The 26,949-nt window shown below is 50.0% G+C and overlaps 2 protein-coding genes across 5 annotated transcripts; one reads left to right on the top strand and one right to left on the bottom strand.

Moving 5' to 3' along the window:
* Positions 1-935: 935 nt before the first annotated feature.
* On the bottom strand, positions 936-22,694 carry LOC308183802 (uncharacterized protein). 4 transcript variants are annotated; one of them, XM_080570214.1, is made up of 3 exons: positions 22,534-22,694; positions 6,618-7,436; positions 936-3,441 (listed from the first exon to the last, which is right to left on the bottom strand). In XM_080570214.1, the coding sequence occupies exon 3, from the start codon at positions 3,419-3,421 to the stop codon at positions 1,352-1,354; it is 2,070 nt and encodes a 689-aa protein (XP_080426340.1). In that variant the 5' UTR covers positions 3,422-3,441; positions 6,618-7,436; positions 22,534-22,694; the 3' UTR covers positions 936-1,351. The 4 variants fall into 4 exon arrangements, with proteins under 4 accessions (XP_080426340.1, XP_080426341.1, XP_080426342.1 ...); XM_080570215.1 differs by lacking the exon at positions 22,534-22,694 and adding an exon at positions 15,826-16,837; XM_080570216.1 differs by lacking the exon at positions 22,534-22,694 and adding an exon at positions 15,826-16,837 and having other exon boundaries at positions 6,618-7,404.
* LOC308183803 (uncharacterized protein) lies at positions 16,855-20,613 on the top strand. The gene is made up of 3 exons (XM_080570217.1): positions 16,855-17,669; positions 18,150-18,309; positions 18,443-20,613. Exons 2-3 carry the CDS (start codon positions 18,172-18,174, stop codon positions 20,069-20,071), a joined length of 1,767 nt encoding a protein of 588 aa, XP_080426343.1. The 5' UTR covers positions 16,855-17,669; positions 18,150-18,171; the 3' UTR covers positions 20,072-20,613.
* Positions 22,695-26,949: the final 4,255 nt, after the last annotated feature.

Genomic DNA, 26,949 nt, shown 5'->3' with positions numbered 1-26,949 from the left:
TACTAGAAAAAGCGAGACGGTGATAATTGCAGGTTAGTCACCAGCCTCGTGCCTCTGGGGCATCTTTAAAAAGAAGGCAGTGGGTGCTTGCAGACAGAGATGTGCCCACGTTGCTGCTTCAGCAGCTGGGCTGGCTGCCCCACACCTGCCTCCCCATCTTTCCTCCCTGCAGCAGCTGCTGCTGGCTCTGAGCCCACCCTGCACCATCTCCACTCGGGGAACCCACAGAACACAACCTTGGCACGCAGAACAGCATGACTTTGAGTCCTTGGGGACGTTGCTCATGCCTGGAGGAGAGCTTTGCAAGCAAATACAGTGCTAAGGAGGAAGCACTCAGATCCTTGTCAATAAATGTTCATGGAGGGCTACTAAAATTGTCCAAGATACCCTGCTAATACTGCTATCCTTTCTGCAGAATTCAGTGGTGAGCAAATCCATGTTGCTTTCCCCAGCTGATGAGACTTGCCCAATTGCCACCAGAGACAAGGAAGTGCAGGTCGATTGCAAAAGGCTGAGACAGAACCTCCTGCGCACAGGTGACAATGTCACAAGGCACAAGCAGTCTCCCAGCCCTGCTTGTCTTCCCCTCATTAGTGGCTCTTTTACCCATTGCTAGTAAGGGAATATTTTGTTTCTGCCTGTGGGACGCAAACACAGCTGGCCCTAAGCTCCTCCAGCTTCAGGAGCACTTCAGCTGCATTTTCAATGTCTTTCAGAACCATGGCAGAGCTGTGTTTCCTCGACACACACAACAAACACCCCCCTCCGCAGGCATCATCTGGGGAACCCTGGCTATTGCCTTAGACCTTGCTATGTGTTCTAGCAAGAGCTGCCACTCTGCAGAGATCAGACTTTTAGGAATAAATTAAAAGGAGGAAGTGTGAGTCTGGGGGTGTGCAAAAGGGAAGGAAAACTTGCAGCCAGCTGTTGCCAAGATTAATTGTTTTTATTGCTTCATACAAGAAAAGGAGAAGATGGTGAGGAAGAACAAACAGGGAAATTCCTCCATCCACATCAATGCAGAAAAGAATTACAGAATCCCTCTCCCAGGCAATAATCCTGGGGGCACAAAATCAAGTGGTTCTGTGTTACAAGGAAAGGCATTGTGCTTTAGATAAATACATTAGAAACGATGCAGAATGCAAGGAAAACCATGTGTGGTTCTACCCTTCCTAGGGGAGGAAGGGCAGTAGGAAAGCCGAGAGGTGAGGAAGACGTCAAGGGGTTCAGGGGTCTGCAAACCGTTTTCATTCCGTAGCTGTTGGGGACACCACAGAGCAGAGGAACCTCAGGGGGTCCCCTGGTGGCTCCCGCTGCAGGAGCCCCCTGCTCACAGCCGCTCAGGGAGCCATCACTTACGCAAACAGATATCGGCACAGCTGATGGAGTACTGCTGGCCGCAGACGCTGGCGCACAGGGGGGTGGGCTGCATAAAGCAGGGCGCGCAGCAGGGATCCACACACGTGGTGGTGCATCTGGTCACATCCTGACAGCATGGATCTACACACGTGGTGGTGCACTTGGTCACATCCTGACAGCAGGGATCCACACACGTGGTGGTGCACTTGGTCACTTCCTCACAGCAGGGATCTACACATCTGGTGGTGCATCTGGTCACACCTCCACAGCAGGGATCTGCACACCTGGTGGTGCACCTGGTCACCTCCCCACAGCAGGGATCCCCACACGTGGTGGTGCACTTGGTCACTTCCTTGCAGCATGGATCCACACATCTAGTGGTACACTTGGTCACTTCCTTGCAACAGGGATCTACACATCTTGTGGTGCATCTGGTCACACCTCCACAGCAGGGATCCACACACCTGGTGGTGCACTTGGTAAACCTGCCACAGCATGGATCCACACACCTGGTGATACACTTGGTCACTTCCTTGCAGCATGGATCCACACATCTGGTGGTGCACTTGGTCACTTCCTCACAGCAGGGATCCACACATCTGGTGGTACACTTGGTCACTTCCTCACAGCAGGGATCTACACATCTGGTGGTGCATCTGGTCACACCCCCACAGCAGGGATCCACACACCTGGTGGTACACTTGGTAAACCTGCCACAGCATGGATCCACGCATGTGGTGGTACATTTGGTCACCGGTCTACAGCAGGGATCCACACACCTGGTGGTACACTTGGTCACTTCCTTGCAGCATGGATCCACACATCTGGTGGTGCACTTGGTCACTTCCTCACAGCAGGGATCCACACATGTGGTGGTGCACTTGGTCACTTCCTTGCAGCAGGGATCCACACATCTGGTGGTGCACTTGGTTACTTCCTCACAGCACGGATCCACACATCTAGTGGTACACTTGGTCACTTCCTTGCAGCAGGGATCCACACATCTGGTGGTGCACTTGGTTACTTCCTCGCAGCACGGATCCACACATCTAGTGGTACACTTGGTCACTTCCTTGCAGCAGGGATCCACACATCTGGTGGTACACCTGGTAAACCTGCCGCAGCATGGGTCCACATATGTGGTGGCACATTTGGTCACCGGTCTACAGCAGGGATCCACACACCTGGTGGTACACTTGGTCACTTCCTTGCAGCATGGATCCACACATCTGGTGGTGCACTTGGTCACTTCCTCACAGCAGGGATCTACACATCTAGTGGTGCACTTGGTCACTTCCTCGCAGCACGGATCCACACAAGTGGTGGTGCACTTGGTCACTTCCTTGCAGCATGGATCCACACATGTGGTGGTGCACTTGGTCACTTCCTTGCAGCATGGATCCACACATCTAGTGGTGCACTTGGTCACATCCTCACAGCAGGGATCTACACATCTGGTGGTGCACTTGGTCACATCCTGACAGCATGGATCTACACACGTGGTGGTGCACTTGGTCACATCCTGACAGCAGGGATCCACACATGTGGTGGTGCACTTGGTCACGTCCTGACAGCAGGGATCCACACACGTGGTGGTGCACTTGGTCACGTCCTGACAGCAGGGATCCACACATGTGGTGGTGCACTTGGTCACGTCCTGACAGCAGGGATCCACACACCTGGTAGTGCACCTGTTCTGGTCCTGGCAGCAGGGATCCACACACCTGGTAGTGCACCTGTTCTGGTCCTGGCAGCAGGGATCCACACACCTGGTAGTGCACCTGTTCTGGTCCTGGCAGCAGGGATCCACACACGTGGGGATCCCGAACCAGCACGGATCCAGCGCAATGTGTCTCCTGCCAAGATTAGACAGGTTTATGTACGTGGTGGTGCCGCGAGGAACCCTGGCATAGTAGCAGGGATCCACACAGGGTGGCAAGCGCTCGATGTTACAGACGCCGCTGGAGGGACCAACGCTTCTATTCATGGGTAAGTTCCTCAAGAAGACGACGTGAGGAGGGAGGCAGGGCTGTCTGCGCTGGCAGTCATTTTGGCAAAGCATCTTTGAGGGAGGGAGAATGTCTGAAAGAGGGAAAGGAATACACTGTGTGGAAAACAGAGGCGTTCAGCTTTCCCAAGGCTATTTCACAGACTGAGTTAATCCGCACTTTTTCCAGTGGAACTCTGAGCCACATACTGGGGAAACAAAATGAAACCCATAGCAGGGCACTAACACCACATGAAAGCATTTTAGGTTGTAGCCACCAGCTGCACGTATGTCACAAACAACTTCTCAAAAGAGGCGTGAGAAGCAGTGCCACTCGGACTTTGGTAGATTACGTGACGGGGTCTGAAGGCGCGACTGCCTCCACCTTCCCAGGGCTCCCCTCGGTTTAGGTTTACCTCTCTGCCACTACCTCCTGGTATCCGCCCAAGAAGGATACTTCCAGCCTCTGAAGGCTCCCTGTCCGCACACAGGCTGGAGGCCGAGCGGCGAGGCCCCGTGCTGGGATCCTCCCCCAGGACAGGGCCTGGCCCTCATGGGCCGCGGCTTCGCCGGCTCTCCCACAGAGCTCCTCGCAGCTCTCCCCACCCAGACACCCTTCCAGGCGCCGCTTACCCCTGCAGCCTGCCAGGCTCCACTTCTTATCTTCCCTCCCACTTTTTTGCCTTTGAAGTCCTTGCCTTGCCTTTTGATCTCTCTCAAACCCAACAATTTCCTGGTTAAAACCGGGCAACAGTGTCACTGGGGAAGGAGAGAGGCTGGGCCACTCTCGCCTACCCTGAGACGCACCTTGATGGAGAGCACGCAGCAATTGCAAAACATAAAGCAAACACAGGTTGGAAGAAGACGGAATGACCAGTCACCCTTAACTTAGCTGCTTGATAAGTACCACATACAAATCTCGCTAAGCAGAAGCACTTGTAAGTCTTCTAGCTTGCTTCTGCAGATAATATTTAAAACTAAATAACCCCAGCCCTTACATTACTTCCCAGTCAGCCAAGAGAGACTTACCCAATTCACCACCGGGAACTAGCATACGAAACCAAAATGGTTTGAGAAACACCACGATATGAACCCTTTTATACGATTTCAGTGTCAGTGTCCCCGGAAGTGAGACACCTCAGGGGTATGGAAATAAAATTTGTAATAATCCAGACCTGCTCCACCTCCAATCCTTAAATTACCTGCTTACATTATAATTTTTAATGAAACCTCTCCATTGAGGTGGTACATGCAACCTATGACATCTGCCTGCAAGCCTGAATTCCTCATCTACGTATTTCGTATGGGGGGTGGGGAGCAAAGAACAGGTGATACAGCATGGAAACAGTCCCCTTGGGATTAAATTGATCCTTCAATAAAAGTTAATTTAGTACATTTTCTTGCACCTTCTGCTGTGACACCCCGACCTGTACGTGGGATAGGAGTCAGAACAGTTTTGTTCTGCTTTAGTGTCAGTTTCCATGCTCTTCCTTGTATACACTATCCCTCACACCAAAAAAATATTTTATTTTTTACAAAAATTATGTATTCCAGGTAACCTGGCCTTTCCTTTGTTGCCACATGCAGTCATTCTCTCCCACCCTGTCTCTGGGTGCCTCTGAGAAGAGCCTGTCTTCAACATTAATACCCTATGGATAGCTGCAGGGAGCACAAGGATCTCCCCTAAGCCTCTTCCTCCCCAGGCTGAGCAGGTCCTTTGGCCTCCTCCCCATCCACCACCTGCTCCAGCCCCTGGACACCTTGGGGGTCCCTGCAGGACTTGCTCCAGTTTGTTGGAAGCCTTCTTGTACTGTGAGCCCCAGACTGGAGCACAGACATGTCTCAGGAGAGGAGCACTCAGACCCTGCACCTGAGGGTGAGCTCCTGAAAGAGCAGCAGAGCAATGGGAGGACCCACATCTTCTGGGTGGCTCCATAACATCAGTGCTCCTCAATCAAACTCAGTATTCCAGAAAAAATATATATAAATATGTATATATATATATGCATATATATATATGTAGTCCCAAAGCTGGGAAAAAGACAAAGAAACCTTGAAGAAAATAGGGAGGCCTGTAGCTTGTGTAGTGTATAGTCTTTCTATAGCTTGTGTAGTCTTTTAGCTGAGAAAATAAGGAAAGAATGAAATTAATTTTTTAATTAAAAGGCCTTTGAGTGGATTCTGATTCTGTGGGCACTGCACACCGGGCACGAATCTATGGACAACATATATACATATATGTATATATATATATTCAGTATTCCAACATAAATTTGTTATGATTTTGGCAGCAAGCCAGCCAGGGAAGACTTCACTGTGCTAAGACCTTTAATGTCATTTAGGTTCCTCCCGCAGTCGCTATATTAGGGCCCCTGTTTGATTTGCTGTGCTCACAATGTGGGCTAAAATGAGACCGAGATGCACCCTTCACAAGATAGCAAATGGTGTGTGACTGCAACAGCATGGAGCAGCTGGGTTCTGCCTGCCACAATTGTGGTCAAGTAAAGAAATTCTCATTTGAAATCCCCTCACTATAAGGGAGAAGGGAGAGCCAGCGAGTGCATTGCCTCTGAGAGATCAAAGAGGCTGAGACTTCCTTCTCTACTCACTCCGAACTAGCCCTAAGTCACTCAGTGACACAAACATCGAACCAGTATTACTTGCGTGCAGAGACGAGCTCATACATCATCCAGAGACAAAGGTGCATGCTTGTGTCTGCGCTCTGACCTCCCTCTAAGTGTGTGGTGTACATGCTGCTGAGCATGGTGATGCCCCACATAGTGGCTTTTGGTTATTTAAATTGAAAGAAATAAATTCAGGATGCGTGACCACTTGGGTTGCCAATGTTCTTCCGACCACAGCGATTTGAGTAAACCTTTGGCGTAATTCATCTGCCTTTGGTAAACCAGTGGGCTGAAGGGGAAAGGGTGGTGGTCAATCCTCTTGTCAGCCCTCTGCTCTTGAGGGGTGCAACTGCACGGGGATAAAGGCAAAAACCTGGTGAAGGAATATTGTTTTGCTACCTGAGTCAGAGTTCTAGGAGAAAATGCAAAACATCACGAGACCGGCGATGATATAAGAGTTTCCAGAAGCACACCAGGACCCTACAACCAGTAGTGCCACATCCAAACAGGACAGGGGCAGTGACAGAAGCAGGTCAGATATGGCTAAAAGTAAAGGAATCTCCCACATCCCACATCCCACCCAGTCTCTAATGGCCCTCAATGATGTGTTGGGCTGGAGGATGTTTTACCGTCACAGAAAAACTGACCATGACAGGCTGACTATTTGACAGCAAGCCCTGAATCCATTCATTTCCCAAATTCTTCTCTGACGTCAGCCCTGCTGGAAGGACACGTGAATTCGCAAGCTATCTGGGCTCACTCGAGGTTATGCTGCAGCCACGGAAATAGATGGTTTCCATTAAAAATAATTAGGCAGGGCAGAGGCGGAGCAGGTCCATGTTAGCAAAGGGTTGCTTGTCTGTGTGCCTGAGGCACCTCATCTCCGGAGGCCAGGCTCTTGAATATACAAGGCAGATCCCAGGTTAAAGTTGCTGGGTCTGCTTGCTGGCTTTATTTGCTGATACTGAGCCGGGTAAGTATCTTCAGGATTTACAGATCTAAGCCTACTACTGGCGTGAAACTTCTGCTGAGATAGATTACTGCTACCCGCTGTGTAAGGAAAATTGTTTATTAGCTCTCACATCTCATTGGTGATAAGAGTCTGAAAGAGTAATAATCTTCTCCCTTCATGCTTACTTTGCTGTAACTCCCATGGATGCTCTGCAAAATGATTTCTGGCGTCCCAGCACTGGATTTAGAGGGCTAACACACCATCCTGCTCACCGAGGAGACGAAACTGCTGTGCATGTGGCTGTCATCTAAGCGGTGAAGTGACTACAGCATCGGTACGGCAGCGGCCAAGGTAAGAGCACCTGGCCCCATGGTAGGCAGCACGTCCTGGCTTTTTCCTGTTGAGCCTGTTGCTGCCTTTAGCAATGGCAAAGACAGGATGGTGACAGCTGCTCCTCTTGCAGCGGCTGCAAGATGGGTGTTCTGCAAGGGCAAACAGGGCAATTAGAAAATACCTGCAAAAGAGAGGAGAATATCTTGAAGTTTACAGCTCTGCTGAAAACGTTAATTAAATCCATCGCTATCTGTGCAAGGAAATACTACTAGGGTGGAACTGTTTGGCTGAAAACCAATTTTAAATAGAAAAGTTGAGTTTGGATGTTCATAAAGAAAAACAGCATGACCAAAGTTCTCTTTGTAAGGAATGGTTGCAGAATTTGAAATAACAAACAGCCAATTTTCTCTCTATTCCTTATGTCATGCCCACATTGTGGCATGAGCAGCAAGTACCTTGCTGAAGAATTCACCAGCCAAGAAAGCAAACAGTATGAAGTTTTGTGTTGCTGGACACCAAACTGATCTGTTTTCTTTCAGGCTTGCCTGCAGTGGTGAAAGATGTCTCACCCTCCTGCCTGCATGGGGGCGGCTGCGCTCACTGACGCGTGCCCATCGTGCTGTGCTGCAGTGGACCAAGACACCTGCCCCAAACAGGATATGCATCCCTGTCCGGAGCAGACTTTTGAGGTGGATCCCTGCCAATGCCAGGGTGCAGCCCCGTGCCTGGATGTGTGCCTTCAGCTGGGTCCTGCCTGCGCACCCCCCACTGTCCCTGTGCCTGGGGACGCCTGCTGCCCCGAGCTGCCACCTGCCTGCAACTCTTGCGCTTCTCCGTGTGTCACCGCCTGTGTGTGTCCAGCGGTTGTCCCCTGTGACCTCCAGCAAAGCCAGGGAGGGACCAGCTTCCCGCTGAAGCCCACAGCCTTGCCAATAGAATCCTGCAGCCCTGAGATCGTGGGGACATGCGGGGAGACCTTCCCTCACCAGCACCCCGTGTCACCGATGGAACCCTGCACCATCGAAGTGCTTGAGACCGGCATGGAGACCTTCCCCGTCGGTTGCACAGCCTTGCCGGTGGAGCCCTGCTATGCTCAGGCTGCGATCAGCAGTGATCCTTGCCCCGATCAGTGCCCGGTTACACACGTGGATCCCTGTACGCCTCTAAGCGTGGTTTGTGCAGAGCCGTGCATGCCCCAGAGCACTGCGGGACCCTGCGCACCCCAGAGCACCGGGGAACCCGCGGCCACCGACTCCACCAAGGGCACAAGCAAAGGTGCTGGTGCCTGCCCGTCCCCACGAGCACCTTTCCGCCTCAACACCCGCACCGCGGCCATCGTGGAGCGGTGCCTGTCCCGGTGTCAGAACTGGCTGCGAGGCAAGAACTGAGTGGCATCAGCAGCAGGCGCACCAGATGGGAAAGGATCCACTGCATCAACGAGACCTCTGCTGGTGAGTCTCTTAGTTTCTTGTGTATCAACAGGAGAGAAAATTGCTTCACATTAAATAAAAAATACTTTTCAATCATCTGATAATTACAGCCCTTATTTTTATTGCCTAATATTAACTGCAATAATAATGGCAAAAGTGCAATGCACATATTAACTGAATTCACAGAGACCCGTTTCATCATCTTCAACCTTTTTACTTCCCACATATAAATAACTACTTTCACAATCTGCCTTAAATTCAGTTAGGATTTTGCCTTTGGGTTTTCTATCTTCTTTTTTAATGGTCTCTTAGATTGAAATTGTTATGAGAATATTGAGAAAAGTAGCTCAAAGGCGTGATTTTAACATAGCTCGAGAAAGGTCTTTTAAGGAGATATAAAATGACAGAAGGTATTTCAGGTGAAGAAAGAGCAAATGCTGAATAGGAAGAACTTGCAGAAAACACCAGGCAAAGAATAATGCTGAGAAATGCAAGTTTTGTTGCACAACGTCCAGTTAAGACTGAGTAAAATGATGCGTAATTAAAAGTTCCCCGCACGTAACATTCCCCAGAAATGGAGCTATATCTCTGAATACTAGCAGCAGCCTGATGCAGTAGATGGATAAAGCCTTAAAAAAATGAGTAATAGAAAGGCCAGGGGGAGAAGGATCCGCCAGTCGTTCTGCAGCTGCCCGCCGTGCAGATGGGGTACCACAGCCTGATGTCTCTTGCATCCCCCTCCGGCTCAGCGCTGGCACCCCGGGCTCTCTGTGCTCCCAGGGGCACTCGCTCGCAGGCTTCTGCTTGCTGGCATGGCTGCTCACTGCAATCAAGCCCGCTCCCGGCTCAGGGCAGCCTGGAAAAATGATGGGAACAAGCTCAGGCATCCAAAACAGCTGCTCGATGGAAGCCGGTTTTATTGGATTATGGCTGGGTCTTTAATGTCTTCTGTTAGGAAGGATTTTTCTGCCTCCATATGCACATCAAATAAAACATCCCTACGTGTTAGTGCACTGCGTGCATTTGCAAAGAGATTAAATGAGTTCCTCATATTGTAGCAATAATTGCAGCTTACTGGATTGAGGGAATAAATTTTCATGAATCTGAAAAGTTTGTCAGCTATTTCCTCACCCACCCCACCTCCCTCCCATTAAATAAATCAACAGATTTCATTCTCAAGACACCGTGCCAGATTATCGTGCCTGGAACTATATATATTACCCATTATGTTGTAATACAATTCTTTTACGAGTTAGATTAGATCTGCAGTATCAGACTTCGGAAACAATTATAAATCAAACATTAGTGAAGATAGCCTATAGTAATGTAAAAATAACTAGGATGAACCAGAGGAATACTGTTTACTGTAGTCCCAAATGTGCGCTTGCAAAGTCAGATAAGCTCAGCTCATTGTTACAAGATAGATATTCCTTTGACACGGTATTAGTAAGCTGTCCTTTACAAATTGTTGTGCTCTCCAACATGATCTCAATTACCAAAATAACTTCTCATTACACACTCTCATCGTCCCGGTTGGCACTTCTCGTCGCAACCCCAGCATTTATGGCTATGCCAACAGAGCCTGCTCCGTGCCGGCGGGTTTGACACGCAAACACCCATCCTCTGATGCTCAGAGCTTGCTGGCATCATCCTGGGTGCTTCTGAGCACAAAACAACGACAACAAAACAAAATCTGGAGGCAGAGCCATTGCCTTCAGGAAGCTGGAGGAGTTCATCAAGACAAGCAAAGTTTTCTTTAGCTCTTCAGTTGGCGAGTCTACCCAGGGCCACAAGTATCGATAGTTTGTCATGTTTTATATGAAAATTAAGCCTGAAAAAAAAAAAAATCTCCTTTTTTGTTGTGCACGACAGTTGTAACTTCAGTGAATATTTATTCATTCAAACAATCTGTGGCAGAGGGAGGCTTTGAGCATGCGCTGCAGTGCTGATGGCAAAGCAAGAAATCAAGAAGAGGACCAGATCCAGCTAGATCTTTTCACTGGTCCATGTTTTCTGGCAACGTGCTGCGTTTGCATCTCAGCACTCATGAACAGCCCTTTCATTGCCTTCCCCAGCTCTCTGTTCCTTTAGCAGTTCTCATGTTCCCCTCGCCATGATCTCCTCCCCTCACTTGTCTGTCATTATTCTGCCTTGTGACAGCTCATCATCATCAGGGTGGAGCGTAATTGGTACAGCTGGAAAAGAGGCATTAGGTGTGATTGTGGCATTCCGAACATATCAGCTAGCCATTTATCGCTTCCCTGCAGAGAGGAAGGAAAAGACAAAATGCCAGCTAGCCTGGCTTTGGCCGAACTTTGTTTGCAAACCCCAGGCAAAGGCCTCATTTCTCAGGCACAGCCAGTGCCGCTGAGAGCTGTCATACAGACCTCCCAGCTGCTCTCATTTTCACGGGGTGGGAGCTCAGCATTCTCGGGACATCTCTTAAATCCCATTTCCCAAAGCATCCAACAGGCAAGAGAGAAGCCTGGCACCAAATCCAGAACCCACAGCTGCCATAAGAAACCCCTGGGGGACGCACTGTTTTCAGGGAGCATGAGCCACTTGGTGGCAAGCTCCAACATCCTTCTCTTGGCCTTTCGGAGGGCAAATGTTGTTAATTCCCCAAATCAACTTCAGCCTGTGGGAACAGCAAGCATGAGCCGGGCTGCTACAAGTCCTCCCTGCCCACGATTCTCAAGCCAGAGGCAGGAGCATCGCTGTAATGACAGCTCTGCTGTCCCCAAGGCTGGGACTGCGTATCCCATGGAGCTAGGTGAGTCATTTGAGGAAGCCGATCCTTCAGAGCCGGTCAGCCGCTGCACGTCTGAACCTGAGCGGTGCCAGTCTGGAGTCCTCATTCCCCTGGCCTGAGTCACCAGCTCCGGAGGGGCTTCCAGGCACAGGGAGACCAGGAAGCAGGGCTACGAGGAGCATCTCCCACCCGCTGCTGAAAGCAGAGAGCTCAGCACCCCGTTAGCATGCTTGGGAAACTCTTCACAGCACACCCAAGCTGCACAAAGTGAAGCATTTAGCACAAATAGCATTCGGCCACCATCAGATTGGATCTGGATTCACCTTTTTTTTTTTTTTTTTTTTTTTTTAAAAATCCCATTTTTCCCCTCTGGTTTTCAGGCTTCAGCTCAGCATCTCGGTGGATTCAGGGCCAGGTGGCTTTTGCCCATAGGCTGTGACCGGCTCCATTGCCATACAGCACAGCTCTGAACTTCAGCAGAAACATACAGCATGGGGAGAAGTTCCTGAGACTGGCTGGGAGCCTGCCAGAGCCCAGCTTCTTCCTCCGTGTTCGCCTTCGCAGCGTAAACAAACAGAAACATGTCTCTGGAACAAGGCAGCCCACAGGCAGAACTGGTAGAGCCTGGTTTCCACCGTCTCTCCTGTGTCCAACTGCCCGACAAAGGGAGAACTGGCCCATCCTTTCTACGGCGGCAGCATTAGCCAAAGCTATACTGCCTCTTTTTTTTTTTTTTTTGTAAAACTGGTAGAAGTTTAGCGTTTGTTTGAACCACACCACTGTGTCAAATTTGTTTGCAAATAACAGGTTAGGGTATAAAAATTGGGAGCGTAGAAGTTGTCCTTCTTGGGAAAGTCAGGCTAAAGGAAGATCAATCCCAGTGTTTAAGAGAAAGCTCGTGATTTCCCTGTCTATCCATCTCCTGGGAAAACAGGAGTGGAGTGGGCAGGGCAGTCAGGGATTGCGGTGCTGAAAGTGGCATGGGTAATGCAGCCAGGACGAGGGGCACCAGCCTGGCTTTACCCCCTGTGCCCCACTATCCCTCCTGACTTGTGCAGGCAGCTGCCTGCCCCACTCCTGCCACCGCACACGGGTCCCTGCCAGGTGAGCGCTGTCGTGCCCCAGAGCACCCGCTCCGGTGCTCGGCTGCCAGCCCAGTGCAATGCCTTGCTCCTCCCTGGCGCACCTCATCCAGCCAGCTCCTCCACCCCGCCGGCCTGCCCTTGGTGGGGTTTCCATCAGGTCGAGTTTCCCAACACGTCCTCGCTGCCCCCCCTCCCACCCCCTGCTGCAGACACGCTCCCATCCCTGCAGCACGGCCGCCTCCCAGCCCTTCCCCATCGCTTCCTCCCCACCCGCCCTGGATGCTCCCGCAGTCGTTCCTTGGAGCTGCTGTTTGGGGCAGCAGAAAGCATCTTTCCACCCCAGCTAGAGAAAATCCATTCCCTGAAATCACACCTTCCTTCTAAAACCAGCTAGCAAAAAAAGAACCAAAACTCTCCCGCTGAAGTGCCGGGCAGCGAGGAAGGTAACGGGGAAAGGCACCGAAATCGTCCCCACCACCAAGGGGAGCAGCCCGAAGGAGCGCAGCAGTGACTCACTTCCACCGCGGCCGCAGGAGGTGACTCAGGTCTGCACCCAACCCTCAGCCTTCTCAGACAGAGCCAGGAGGGACCACAAGGGAGCTGCTGCCCCATCCCACCTGCCCCGCAGACAGCGTGAGGACAGCTTGCGGACAGGTGGGGACAAGCTGCTGCTGCCTCCATCCCTAGCCCAGCAGAAGCGCCGAGCTCAACCGTGTGCAGCAGGGGAAGAAGAGCACAGAGGAGAGTTCCAGCCTTCTGCGCACTGCCACGAAAACCTGGTTAATGCTTAGAAGAGGATTTTCCAAAAATCCCCGTAGCCGGACATGTCCAAGCAAGGTCTGGGGGTGGGCAGCAGACCCGGCGGGAGGGCTGGAGTCCTGGCTGACCACCCAAGCACACACAGCTGTGGTCGTGTGTGCACACACATTGCTGCACCTGCATCCTCCTGCAGGCAGGGAAAGGCAGGTGCCTGCAGAGGGAGGGGAGATTATCCCACATTTTCTGCTATGAAGAATTATCTCATCTCACCTCTGCTTCCCTTAGCTTTATTCTCGATCTCTAATTACTAAAGGTTTGCTTAACATGAAATACAGAAATTCATATGTGCTCTCCATATAACACCATGCATGGCAGTGCACCTATCATCATTTACTTAAACAGCTCTGGGTATGGAAGAGGAAAGAAACTTAGGAGTCCCTTTGCCCCTTCAGAAAATAGTTTACTTGAAGATGGCTTCTATATTTTGCATTAAAACAGCCATCTGGATAAGCCATGAGCAAATGAAGCACAGAAAAATCCTGCTGTCACAAGAAGGATCAAGGGGAATAAAATAATCTGAAATACCTGTGCCCCTTTGTGAGATCTGGGGTAGAAATGCAAAAGAAGGTTTTAATTAACTTCTCCGTAACTATGGTTAACATATGTATTAAAACTGCCTCAAAACAAAGTATCCTCGAAAGCTTTGTTTCAGCCAAGAGATTAATTCCTAATTTTAATTGTGGGATTATTCAAATGCAGAAAGTCTTTTAGATATTAAAGGCACTGCTAGCTGGCTTTCAGTGCATTACCACAGGGAGCCTCGGAATCCAATTATCTCTGAAGAAATGTTAAATATGCTCATTAACATGTAAGAAAGTAGAAATGTGTATTAGAGAAAAGCTGATGTATTACACTCCTTAATGTCACAATGAATTAGCAGTAAAGAAGGCAGCAACAGAAATAACTTGCTGAAATGCCTAGGCAGCATAGGAAAATAAAGCATTTTATTGCAATTAGCTTAATTCCTGATAATGACATAGATGTAGTGATAAAGCTCTCTGCATAATGGGCTCCAGCTCTGGGAAAGTTTGGGAATTGCGCTTTGTGTGTGCAATGAGGCAAGAAAAGGGAACCTCAGCATCAACTGCTCTCAGCAGACGAAAGAAAAAAAGGGGGAAAAACCAGGCAGAAAGTACAATAACTGCGGACAAACCTCTGGATCCTGTTGCTGCATACAGTGAAGACACTACAGCAGGCTTTTGCTTTTTCTTCTAACGTCCCAAAGCAAACCCCAACTCTTTCAAGCCCCCAAAACCTGCATTTAAACACTTTATCAGGTTAAACCTTCAGTGTAACACTTTCCCTCCTTCCTCAGCGCTAACCTACACCTCTGCTCTTCCCTGCCGAGCAGGAACAATCCCACTGACTCATGCAGGAACAAACAATAATTTCCTGCTCCTTTTTGTTGAGAAACCTGACCGCTGTGACCGAACCCGCACCCCCAGGCACCCCCAGTCCCAACACCAGCTCAACACCGGTCCCTGCTGTTACCGCCCGACGCCTGCTCGTTGCAACCCCAGAGCTAACAGCTGCTAAATTATTTAAAGCCTCTTGTGCAACCGTGCACACTTAGATTTTCCACGCCTTTCTTTTTTCCTGCCCACCTGACGAGAATCACGCTCCAAACGGCCACGCCAAGGTCACAGCATCACCCCCAGCCCCCTGTGGCTGTGCAGGTCCCCAGCCCGGAGAACCCACAGCAGAAAGAAAGGCAGACTGGATGGATGAGGATAAAATTAGCGTCCAAACTCTTTAAAGAAAGCAACCAGAGTATTTTACAAACAGACCAAGTTTGAGTGCACACTGCCTAGCCAGAGGAGCTGGTTTGCCCATTGCCCCAGCACATTTTCTACCGGTGAGCTCAGGAGACAGAGCTCCTTTGGCAAACACGCCTCCAAAATCTGCGATTATCACTGCAGCTCAGTTGCCAAGCAAACAAGGCTGCAGCCTCGCTCACTCCCCCGCCACACCTTGCCCCGTCCCTCCGCGCCTCCCTGGCAAACCAGCCTCGGGAAGCCAGCCCAGATTAATGTGCATTTTGGCTGCTTCAAACGCAAGCTCCCAAAATATTTGCTGTTCTCATGAGCACGGGTGGCATCACAAGGGAAGGAGCGATCGCTCATGTTAAAGCAAGATCCTGCCCTGACATCAGAACCGTGGTGCGAACGCCTTCCCAGCACCGGCCTCTCACACGTGGGGCACAGCCTCGGAGGCTGCCAGCCTCTTCTGATACTGGGGGAAAAACACAGAAACTGCAGCTCGTGCTTTACCTGAGCCAAATTGCACAAAAAGTTTAGGCTCTGCAGACTGGCAGAGCAATTTTCCTGGCGAAGAGCAGCCGAAACACTGCTCCTGTGCTGCAGGAAGAGCTGTCGGAAAGCTCAGCAACCAGCCACCAACCTCACCCCAGCCCTGTTTGAACCCCCCCCCGGATTATTAGAAACCAGCTGCAAGCTCGTGCAAAGCCTCCCCCACACCTCTCACCGCAGCACCGCTGAGTTCCCGGGGATTTTGTTAACCAGAAGGACCTGCCCTCTGGGTTCCTCCTCATTTAGCTCCAGCTCTCCTGCAAGCAGTGCCTCCTGTTATGCCGTTCTCACTTCATTCTTTCAACTTCTTCACGTCCCATTTGACCCCCTGACCTTTTCTGCTTTGTAAAGCACGTATGAGGTCCTGCACAACATAAACCTCTTATTGTCTATGGTTGTCTATGAGGGAGAAACGGCCCTGCCCAGGGTCTGGGTGATTTGGCCAGAAATAACTTCTGCAAGAACACCCTGAGCAATTCTGCCTCTCCAAGGCAACCCCAGTAATTGCCCCCCACCCTCCCTGCATCTTAATGGGATTAGCAGCAAACGTGCCCCGCCAGAGGAGAAGTGGTGTGCCCCCGCGCACATACAACAGACAGGTCGATAGATTAATAGAGAGGAATAAAAGCAGAATTATTGCTTCCAAGATTCAAATTCCCTTCCTTCATTCAGGTTCAAGCTGACTCTTTGTTCAGAGCCGAAGCTTGAGCATGGGAGAAGAACCAGAAGCCATCAGAAGAGGCTCCCAAAGGCCCCGAGCCTGCAGCTGGCAGCGCCTCGGGAACCGGGGGCAGCCGGTGCCCCTGCATGAGGGATGGAAGCGGGGATGGATCAGAAAATTCCCGGTTTAAGGAAAAGGCACGGCTTCAGACAGAGCTTGCTGGAGTAACAGGAACCAAGGCACAGGACAGCCACAAAGCCCTCCAGCTCTGCAGCACCCCCATTGCATTAGGGGGGCTCCTTGGCCCCCCAGTTTATCCCCTCCCAGTGCCCCTGCCCACCTGCAAGTATTACACCCAAACACACTGGTTCCCATTAACCCTCCCCATGCCAGGCATGGAGCAAGCTGGGGCATCTTCCTGAAAGTCCTTTTCCTTACACAAAATTGGCTGTGTTTTATTGTCTGTGCCCGAAACACCTTGTACCTTACAAGCTACGTGCATTTCCAGCTGTATTTTTTTTCAGACTCTCTTACCGCCAAGAAAAGGACTTTTAAAAGCAGACAGCTAAAGCGAGGACAATTAAAAGTCTTGCACAAAACTGCCTAGGAAATAACTTCCATATCACACTGCAGCTGTAGCAGCAGGGGGGATATGGCAGTGCAAGGACATACAAAGGTGGAGCAGAAGCCCCTTCCTCGCACCGTGCCTCAATTTCCCTGCCTGGTACCGCAGTGACTGCAGCCCCTGGCCACGCCGTGTCACCCCTCTGTCCCACCCCAAGTGCCACTTGGTGGCACTGTTGGAAAAGGTTTCTTCACTGGGTGCCTGCCTCCCTGTCGGGTTCCAGAAGTGGGAGTTTCTGGAAGGAATCACTTTAATCTTGGCATCACTATATCCTTATTTTTTCTACCTTTGTTTTATTTTCTCTTTATCCACCATGCAAGCGCTCCCGGGCAGCCTCCTCCCTGGTGTCAGTCACTCGGATCGCTTGCTCACCAAACACATTCGCCAAAGACAAGAGTCCCGGGCGTTGCTTGGGCATCACCTTAAACTAAATCCTGCAGCACTAAAAATAGCCTTTTCTACTTAATTCCTCTAAAATGCGTCTGCAGGTGGGGCGAGCTTAGGAAGGATCATGGCTTAACTCCAGAGAACAGCATCAGAGCCGAAGTTAATGAGAAAGAGACAAATGAAGACAGGGGGATGACAGTGTAATTGGGCGCGAGATGCGGCACCCTGCTGATGGGGTGTCTCCTCTGCGAGGTGCGGGCCGTGATTGACGACTGTATATAAGGCTGCTGAGAGCAGGGCCGCTCCAGATCGCGCTCCCGAGGCCAGCGCTCCTGCTCCTGCCCAGGTAAGCCTGGACAGACGCTGCTGGACTTTGCCACCACACTCACGCAAGAGCTTCTTCCTGGAGCTGAGCTCCTCTAGAGAAAAAATATGGAAAGGGGTTGGGAGTTATGCTGTTCTCTGGTTCATTAGAGACACCCTGCATTCACGGCTCTGCTCCGGAGAAAGCCAAGTGGGATTTATTTTTTTTCTCCTCTCTCTGAGCCCCCAGCAGCTTGGCTCTTGCTGTCCCTCATCTCTCCGGCCACTGCTCGCCCATCCTTGCACCCAGCCGTCTCCATGGCGAGCTTCATTTTTTCAGGGATTTGCTTTCCTGCAAGTCTCTTCTTGCTCTCTCCTTTCCCTCCCTTATTCTGTATCATTTTATCTGTGTCCTTCTGGCTCGTCCTCCTCTCTGCCTGTCCAGCTGCATTGTTCAAGTGTAATTTACCTGAAAACCAAGCAAACAGACAAAAGCCCCTTTTTGCCCGTGTTTCTCTCGCAGGCTGCCTCAACTTTGTGGGGAGATGGCCCAGCTCCAGGAAAACATCAACGGCATCATTGCTGTTTTCTACAACTACGCCAGGAGGGACGGCGACTGCAGCGCCCTGAGCAGGGGGGAGCTGAGGCAGCTCATCGAGCAGGAGTTTGCGGACGTGATAGTGGTGAGGATCCAGCAAGGCGAGCCACAGGGAGGGGGGCACGGGGGTTGGCTCTGCCCCAAGACTGCTCAAGTAGTCCCAGAGAGATGTAGCAAAAGGCTCACGGGCTTTGCCAATGCTGTTTGTCTCCATGCAGAACCCCCGGGACCCCAACACCGTCGAGAAGGTGCTGCGCTTCTTGGATGAAGACAGCAATGGCAAGGTTGAGTTCAGTGAGTTTCTCAGCCTGGTTTTCCGGGTGGCCAAGGCTTGCTACAGGCAGCTCCAGCAGTGCCAGGCACCAGAAGATGGTCAGGAGACGACGGTGCAAGAGGAGGCAGGCAAGGAGCAGACGCCAGAGCCGCGCGTGGCAGGGCCGGTGTCCCCCCAACAGCAGGACCCTGAGCAGCGGGTGAGCAAACAGGTGCAGGAGGGTGCAGCAACCAAGCTGGAACGGGACACCCAACATACCCAGAAGACTGAGACACCGAAAAAGGATCAGGATGCTCAGGAGACCAAGAAGGGTGAGACATCAAAGAAGGACCAGGGCACCAATCAGGATAACAAGAAGGGTGAGACACCAAAGGACCAGAACACCAATCAGGATACCAAGAAGGGTGAGACACCAAAGAAGGACCAGGACACCAATCAGGATACCAAGAAGGGTGAGACACCAAAGAAGGACCAGGACACCAATCAGGATACCAAGAAGGGTGAGACACCGAAGAAAGACCAGGACAACCATCAGGATACCAAGAGGACACCAAAGAAGGACCAGGATGACCATCAGGACACCAAGAAGGACGAGACACCAAAAAAGGGCCAGGACACCAATCAGGACACCAAGAAGGGTGAGACACCAAAGAAGGACCAGGACACCAATCAGGATACCAAGAAGGGTGAGACACCAAAGAAGGACCAGAACACCAATCAGGATACCAAGAAGGGTGAGACACCGAAGAAGGACCAGGACACCAATCAGGATACCAAGAAGGGTGAGACACCGAAGAAGGACCAGAACACCAGTCAGGATACCAAGAAGGGTGAGACACCAAAGAAGGACCAGAACACCAATCAGGACAACAAGAAGGGTGAGACACCGAAGAAAGACCAGGACAACCATCAGGATACCAAGAGGACACCAAAGAAGGACCAGGATGACCATCAGGACACCAAGAAGGACGAGACACCAAAAAAGGGCCAGGACACCAATCAGGACACCAAGAAGGGAGAGACACCAAAGAAGGGCCAGGACACCCATCAGGATGACAAGACTAAGGCACCAGAAGGGGATCCAAAGAGAGGTGAGACCCTGTATACTGAGACCCCAGAGCAGGACAGAAATACGCATAAAGCTGCAAAGACACCAAAACAGAACCCAAAAAGTCACCAGGCCCAAGACACGAAGGCATCAAAGCTGGGTCCAAACCCCAATCAGAGCCCGCAGACGGAGCAAGCAGAGCAGAACCTGAGCTGTTCCTCTGAGACAGCAGGGAGAGACACAAACAAGACCCAGGTCTGCAAGACCTCTTGGCAGGATCCCAACCCAGGTGAGACCCAGAAGCTGCTGCCCCCAGGATGGGGTGGGAGCCCCCAGCCAGACCCCAGGCCCTGGGAAACGCACGACAACCAGGCTCGACCTGCATTCCCCGAACCCAAGGTGCAGGACAACAGGGGGGCTGAGGCTCAGCCTTTTCTGGGACAGCAGCAACAGGGCAGTCACGGCAAAGGACAACACCCTGTGGAGCAGCAGCACTTGCAGCCTCAGTGGCCACCACAGCAGTGAAGGCTGAAACCCTGTGTGACCAAGGCTGTTGCCCCCTGCAAGGTGGGACTTTTTGTCCAATGCCACCCTGATTTTACATTCCTATTTGTTATGTCTTGTCCCACTCTTTATTAACCCTGGGCTTCACACCCCTGGTTTGTATAGAATTATTCGAGGCTTGAGACCTTTTCTCTTATCCTGTGTTAGACTGCCTCTGCCTGTGTAAGCAAATCAATAAAACTGAAGGCAAAACAGCACAGTGTCCCGGTGTTTTGCTGCAAGCGTGCCCTTGGCCCAGCTCTGAGCAGGCTGACGCGGTGCAGAGGACCCGGGCACCTGTCCCTTGCATGCCACACGGCCACATTGCCCCAGGGTGGCTGCAGGGAGGCAGCGTGCTTCGGGGACAAGCAGCCTGCAGGAGCTGCTGTTCACCTTTGCAATTTAGCCAAGGTGAACTGATCACTTCTCATGGGCAGGGATGTGACATCCTGGCTAGAGATGTCTTCAGAGAGGGTAGGTGTCTGGATTAATACAATGGCATGACCAGCCTCTGAACAGATCCCCTGCAGCATCCATCTGCTCTGGGCGTTGATCATGTCTGCTGTGAAAAGAATAAACAGCTGCTTAACACTCCATGGGAGGGATTTGTCCTATTTAACCTCATTTATTAATAATCTCAGAAGCAAGGGGAATGTGGAGCATGGTATGAAGATCAAAAAAACCTTGTTAGCTACAGAAGGTTACAAAGGAAGGAGTTGAGATATACTAAACAACAGAAAAAAATGTTATTCAGGTACATGCAGTCCCAGCAACACCTGGGAGGCCAGCGACAAAAAGCTGACACGCAAACCAAGCTCACGTGGAGTGGAGCCAACCTCAGACTCAGGTGGCTTGGGGTACCGGGTCCTGGGCACTCGTCCAGACGTGCATGTAGGAATGTGGGTAACTCTGCAGGCACGAGCAGCCCGGTGAAGTCAGTGGGGATTATTAGAGGGTTCGGACGTGCTGGACCACCAGGCAGGCCCAGGACTCCGCATCCCGCAGGGAGGGTGATGCTCAGCCTGTTTTTCCCCATACTATCTTTCACTTGCGACCTATCAGCCAAATCAGCAGACGACAAATGCACCCGCACCTCCTGCTCTGTGGCCGGTGACAAGCAGCACACAGAGACCTCACGAGGAAATAAAACGTCACTCCTCTGGGACACCCCAAAATTTCACAATTTGCTGCACGCTGAATCAGAACTGAAAAACCAGCGTTTCAAAATGATCCCTAGAACACGTTGCAAAAATGATTTGGCCTAAAAGTGCTGATGTCAAAGTTAAATGTGTTAGACACAAAATACACCAGTCTGCTCTACCGCTGATAAAACACCTTAGCAAAAACAGGTTCTGACCTACCTTAATGACAGCTGTGGACATTGTCAAAACGAAATGAGACAGTCAAGACTTAAATTTCATCACCTATCCATCAAAACTCCCAATCCGACTGATTCATTCCTTGAAACATTTCATTTTCCAGAAAAAAGAAAAAACAAAAACATTTTCCTTACAAAATAGATCGCAGCTGGAGGACTGTCAAATAGCTCTTTGCTACTTCTTAGCTCTGGGTGAGGGTCTAAAACCTCCAGACCCAGCCAGCCCCCTGTCCATCTGCCCATCCAGCAGCTGCTGCCTTTTGTAACTTCAATAAAAAACTGACCTCCCAGTTCAGCAGGCATTGAGCCCTGTTAGTGACGGGCTAATTATATGCTCTATTCTGAATATCGCTACTTTTGCCATCAGGAGTGCTGTATTTGAAGTTGGGGTGGATTATTTTTTTTGGTTCTTTTTAAGGAGAACATTACAGCCCAATGAATATTATCCCACTGACACAAATACCTATTTAAGAAACCTGCAAGGCTGGGAGGTGTCAGAAGAGAAAAGGTCTTTTATATGTCTTGTGGGGAGCCCAGTTCCACCTTGATTAAATGCAACAGAGGTTTGGCCACCCTATAGAAATGGCAACGGGGATGGGCACAGAACTGGGTAGGAAGCAAGTGCCCACCCTGTTGGGTAACAGCTTTGAAAAACCAACTCGAGTCCCTGCTTTTGAGAGCGTCCTAGAGGAAAGCCAAGCCCTTAGAGACCTGGGGTGCTGGTGCTGCCCTGATGTACCTCTCCCGAAATCTGCCCAGTGTCTCCTGACGTCCCCAGCGCCCGCAGGGGATTGCAAACTGTTATAGGACACCGTGCGTACAAGCTCCAGCCGCACTGTAATGTTCTAATTTTAATAATAACCCCAATCTACCATAAAATTACAGTTTCCCAAGGGTATCATTATCCCACAGGTGGGGTATAATTTACACAAGTATAATTTAATCTTGAAAAAAAGCTCAAAAATGAAGTATGGTTAGTAACAATCCTCTGTGCGCACTTATATGAGTATCCCCAAGCTGTTACCAGCACTAATTAATTAGGCTCCTACACCCAGTATGATCTTACCTTACAGATGGGCCAGATCAGCAACTCACCCAAGGCTGCGTGACAGGTTCATGCTCCGGAGGCTCTCCGCAATGTCTCCAGCACGCTTGTCAAGGCAGCAGCCCAGCTCCAAAACCAAACGCAGGGGCCCAAGTGGCATGGCTGATGTCTCTCTTATTTGCTCCCTGCACACGGAAAGTTCAGAATGAATAAAGGAATCTGTTGGTCTCTAATTAATTTACACTTAAAAGATTTCACAAAAAAAAGAAAAAAAAAAAGAAGATTGTACAGGTAATTACAGGAAAAGCTGCCTAGAGCAACCAGATGAAGCTTCAACATGAATTGACCTCCCAGCCAAAAGGTTTCTGCTTTCATTTTTAATTAAAGATCAAGCAAAGTGAAAATAGAAGTCATTCACAGAAGACAGTTAACATAAAAAATGCTTTATCACAATTTTTCTCAATGAAAAGTCATTGCTTATTTAATAGGCATTTTCTTGTAAATATATATATATATATTTTTGCAAACTTTACCATTTACAAATGTTTCGATTTGTTGCGGTTTTTTTTGTTTGTTTCATCAAAAACCTGCATAATACAATGAAAAGGCTCCTTAATAAGAAGTTATCAAAAAAAAAAAAAGGATATTTTTGAGTACGTGCTACAAGGACACCACACAAGCCTAGACCTCCTGGAAGATTTTGGGATCTCTCTGCTGTGCACCTGCATTTCAACACGTTCAGAATGGTTAGGTCTTCATCTGTCCTTTCTCTATGAGCAAAAACCAGCCCCAAAGCCAAAGCACAAGGAAAAAGGAAGCACAAATCACCTCTGGTGGTGTAGCACCAAGCTGGAGGGCCATGCAGATCCCCTCTGTCCCCAGGGTGCTTACAACAACTCTGCAAACGTCAGCACTTCTATCGACATCCTCCAAATCTGGTACTACTTTTATGGGTGTGTATTATACATATATAAGTGCATACCTATAAAAACGGGCATTCATAAAAAATACACCCTCCCATTAATACATATATATCTGCTTCATAGCTATTCTAGATATTTTTTTAAAAAAATCTGAAATACAATCACCTGTAAAACAACTTTACAGTCCGGATTAGGTGGAACCAGCTGATGCCTGAATTGCCACATGGCACCTGCTATTTCTGGGTTAAAATGATAGGTAAGGGGATGATAAGTTAAATAACCCGTTTGAGGACATGAAGGTGCAGCTGGGCTTGGCCAAAGATGAATCAGGACAACGTCCACAAAGGGTGGCTCCTTTCTGCTCCTCTGTCGGGGACCCTATATAAGCACCCAGGTCCTCTGATCACTCCGCACGGCTTCACAGGAATCCCACTTGATCCCGCTGGTGATTTGGGTAAGTCATTCCTTCTGAAATGCATACTTTGCTGGGTGAAAATGAGTTATTTCTATAGGATTCATCTTGGGTGACAATGGCATTCCTGCTTCAATATTTTCCGGGAGCCTTTTGGGTTTATCTGCAATTAAGTGCTATTTTGTGCAATTTGGCCACCTGCATGCTCTCCTTTGTTGGTGTGGCAAGGCGGCTTTCCTCCAAACAGAAAAGAGAGTGGGAGCCAGATTTGGTGCCTTACTTTGGTCTGCACTCATCTCCCAGCCAGGATGGACAGATTGCCGAAATTTTCAGTTTTCTACAGAAATGCCAAGAAACAGGGTTTCGTACACAGAGGTGCACACGCTCGCTCCTGCTTTGAGCTCATTAACGGCGGCAGCGAGGCAGGCAGGGCACAGCTTCCCTGGCTGTGAGCTGAGATCCCAGCACTGATGTACCCAATAACAGGGTCGGGGATCCTGCGAGAAGGACAGAGGTAGCTTTCGAGGTTTCCAGACACAAAACTCGATCAGGAGCAGTGCTTTCTGCCCAGCAGATTGCAGTAAAATTAAATAAGTTTCTCTGACCTAGGTGATATGACAGGTCCCTCTTGGCCAAAATCTAGTTGTCAAGGATTCAGTGGTGTAAGGAAAGATTCATCAATTCATTTGCGTTACTACTGGCCACAGGAGGACTGGCCACAGGGCTTGTTTTACCTCTCTGTGAGCACTCTAACTAACTGCCTCTGCCCTAGCATGGTCCTGTCTCAGGCCATGCCAGCGCTGTGTTAGACAACCTCTGACATGCTCCAGAGTAGCTGCTGTGTCTTGGCACCAACCAGAGATAGAAGCATGGAGCCTGGCGACTGAATGCCTGGGTAGAGCCCACGGAGACTGGTTCTTGGGGTGTCTCTTGAGTCACCACCCCCAGACCCCTCCCTGCGACCCACAAACACGGGCATCCTGCCATCCCATATCAAACATCATTCAAATACGTCAGCAGACAAGCTGGAGGACACTCCCCATCCCACCAAAACCCCTAAGCATTTGAATATCTTCCCAGTGCTCTGGTGAAGCCGAGCTCACCATGGCAGACGAGTGGACACAGAGCTCACGGCACTCCGCATCTTGTTAGCTGGCCCCAGTGATTCTTCCCCCAGTTCCCACTCTCAGAGGCAAGCTAAGCTCCCATCCTTAGGTCTGCTACTTTTCTTGCAGGCTTCGTGAATCTGCAGGAAGATGTCTCGCTTCTTAGACAGCGTTTCCATCATCATTAGCACTTTTTGCAAACACGCAAAGGAAGATGGAGACCAGTCCAAACTCAGTCGAAGGAGGATGAAAGAGTTCATCCAGAAGGAGTTTGCAGATGCCATAGCGGTGAGTGCTGCAGCAATGGGGAGGGCTTGAGGCTGAGACTGGAGGTCGGGATCACAAAATGTCCTGGAGAGGGGGTAATTCATATGATCAGATCGAATAGGGATGGAGAGGCTTTTACCAAGGGTGAGCAGCAGATGTGTGCTTTTGCACTGTCCGCAACAGCTCTTTTTTATCAATTTTGTAAAGAGCAAATGGGAAAAAAATGGAGAATGGACTGTGGAGAGGTGTGGTTACCTTCAAGGAGTGGAAGGAAATGTATCCAGTGGAGCAGTACAGCATCTCCCAAAAAGAGAGCTTGTTAGTTGTGGCCATCAGGAAAAAGGAGAACACAGACACGGAGGAGATGCAGAGCTATAAAAGAGAACCTGAGAGATGCAAGGAGAAAAGATGGCCATTATCCCTGAGTTTGCATTTCTCTGACGAGGAGCAGGAAGGCTAAAATCCCTTTTTTGTTTGCCTGTGTGTTTTTTTCCTGCAGAACCCACATGACCCTCAGACGATTGACAAGATTCTGCAGTTTCTGGAGTGGGATGGGGATGGGGAAATAGATTTTAATGAGTTCCTGCTTTTGGTATTCAGAGTGGCTAAGGCCTGCTACTGGTACCTGCAGAAGGGACCATGCCTTCTGCAAAAAACAAAGCTGGTAACCAGTGGCAAGACACTGCAAGAGCCTGAAATTAAGAATAGAGGAAGCCGTCGGCAGCTGCAGGAAGAGGAACCACGAACCCGTGAGACCAATCGCCATCCCCCCTGCGAACCTGAGCCACAGCGAGACACCAGGATCCAGGAGCTTGAAACGCTAGAGGAGACGGAGAGTCATCACCAGCAACGGACCACACAAAGCAGAGACGATGCAAAACGAAGCACAAGGACAAGAGAGCTGATCCCTCAGGTACATGAAGAGAGAAGCCAAGAGCCATGCGACCAACATAACAGCCAGAGAAAACGTCAGCCACCTGAGCAGGACAGGCTAGAAGATTTACAACACCGCAAGTGCGGCAGCTCGAAGGCACGTCAGCCTGGACCACAGGCGGATGAGAGACAAAACCGAGAGGGGCCACAACCAGAACAACTGGCAGACGTGAAGAGTCACAGACATCCCTGTGAACCAAAACCACTGCCAGACCAGTGGAGTGGCCACCAGCCACGTGAGCCAGCACTACCAGCATATGATCAAAGAAACCATCAGCTACAACACCAACAAGCAGTGGCAAATGGAGGAAGAAGTCGTTGGCCACATGAACCAGAAGAAGCAGATAGGGGAAGTCACAAATGGCCACGTAAGCATGAATTACTCACAGATGAGAGAAGCCGCTACCACCTACGTGAGCTGGAACAAAAAGCACTTGAACAAAGCAGCCGCCAGCCATGTGAGTCTGAATGCCTGGATTCAGAAAGGCCCCATCAGTCATATATCCAGGAACCGCTAGAACTGGACAAAAGATACTTTGAGAAATGTGGGCAAAAAGAAACTGTCTATGAAGAAGAAAAGCAACAAGAAGATGAGAATGAATACAGACATACTCAGAGACGCAGCTATCAGGTGCACAAGTGTGAAGAACAAGATGATGCAAAGAGAAAGGATCAGCCAAGGAGACACCAAAGAGAAGAATATGAAACAGAACGTAGTCTGCCACAAGAATATGAAAGAGATGGAACGAGAAACCATGAAGCCGTGAGGTACGAAAGGACGCGGGAGACCACCGAG

Source organism: Anser brachyrhynchus, assembly GCF_964034855.1.
Source record: "Anser brachyrhynchus genome assembly, chromosome: 28".
In the NCBI taxonomy this organism is placed as follows: domain Eukaryota; kingdom Metazoa; phylum Chordata; class Aves; order Anseriformes; family Anatidae; genus Anser; species Anser brachyrhynchus.
Note: the sequence above shows the minus strand (reverse complement) of the source record. Positions and strands in the feature narration are given on the sequence as shown.

Excerpts from the sequence above, each read along its gene's own strand:
- LOC308183802 (XM_080570213.1), bottom strand. The coding sequence starts at position 4,400 with ATGCTAGTTCCCGGTGGTGAATTGG. Across the intron at positions 3,442-4,375 it reads AGTTCCCGGTGGTGAATTGG|ACATTCTCCCTCCCTCAAAG; the intron begins GTAAGTCTCTCT and ends TCCCTCTTTCAG.
- LOC308183803 (XM_080570217.1), top strand. The coding sequence starts at position 18,172 with ATGGCCCAGCTCCAGGAAAACATCAACGGCATCATTGCTGTTTTCTAC. Across the intron at positions 18,310-18,442 it reads AGTTTGCGGACGTGATAGTG|AACCCCCGGGACCCCAACAC; the intron begins GTGAGGATCCAG and ends GTCTCCATGCAG.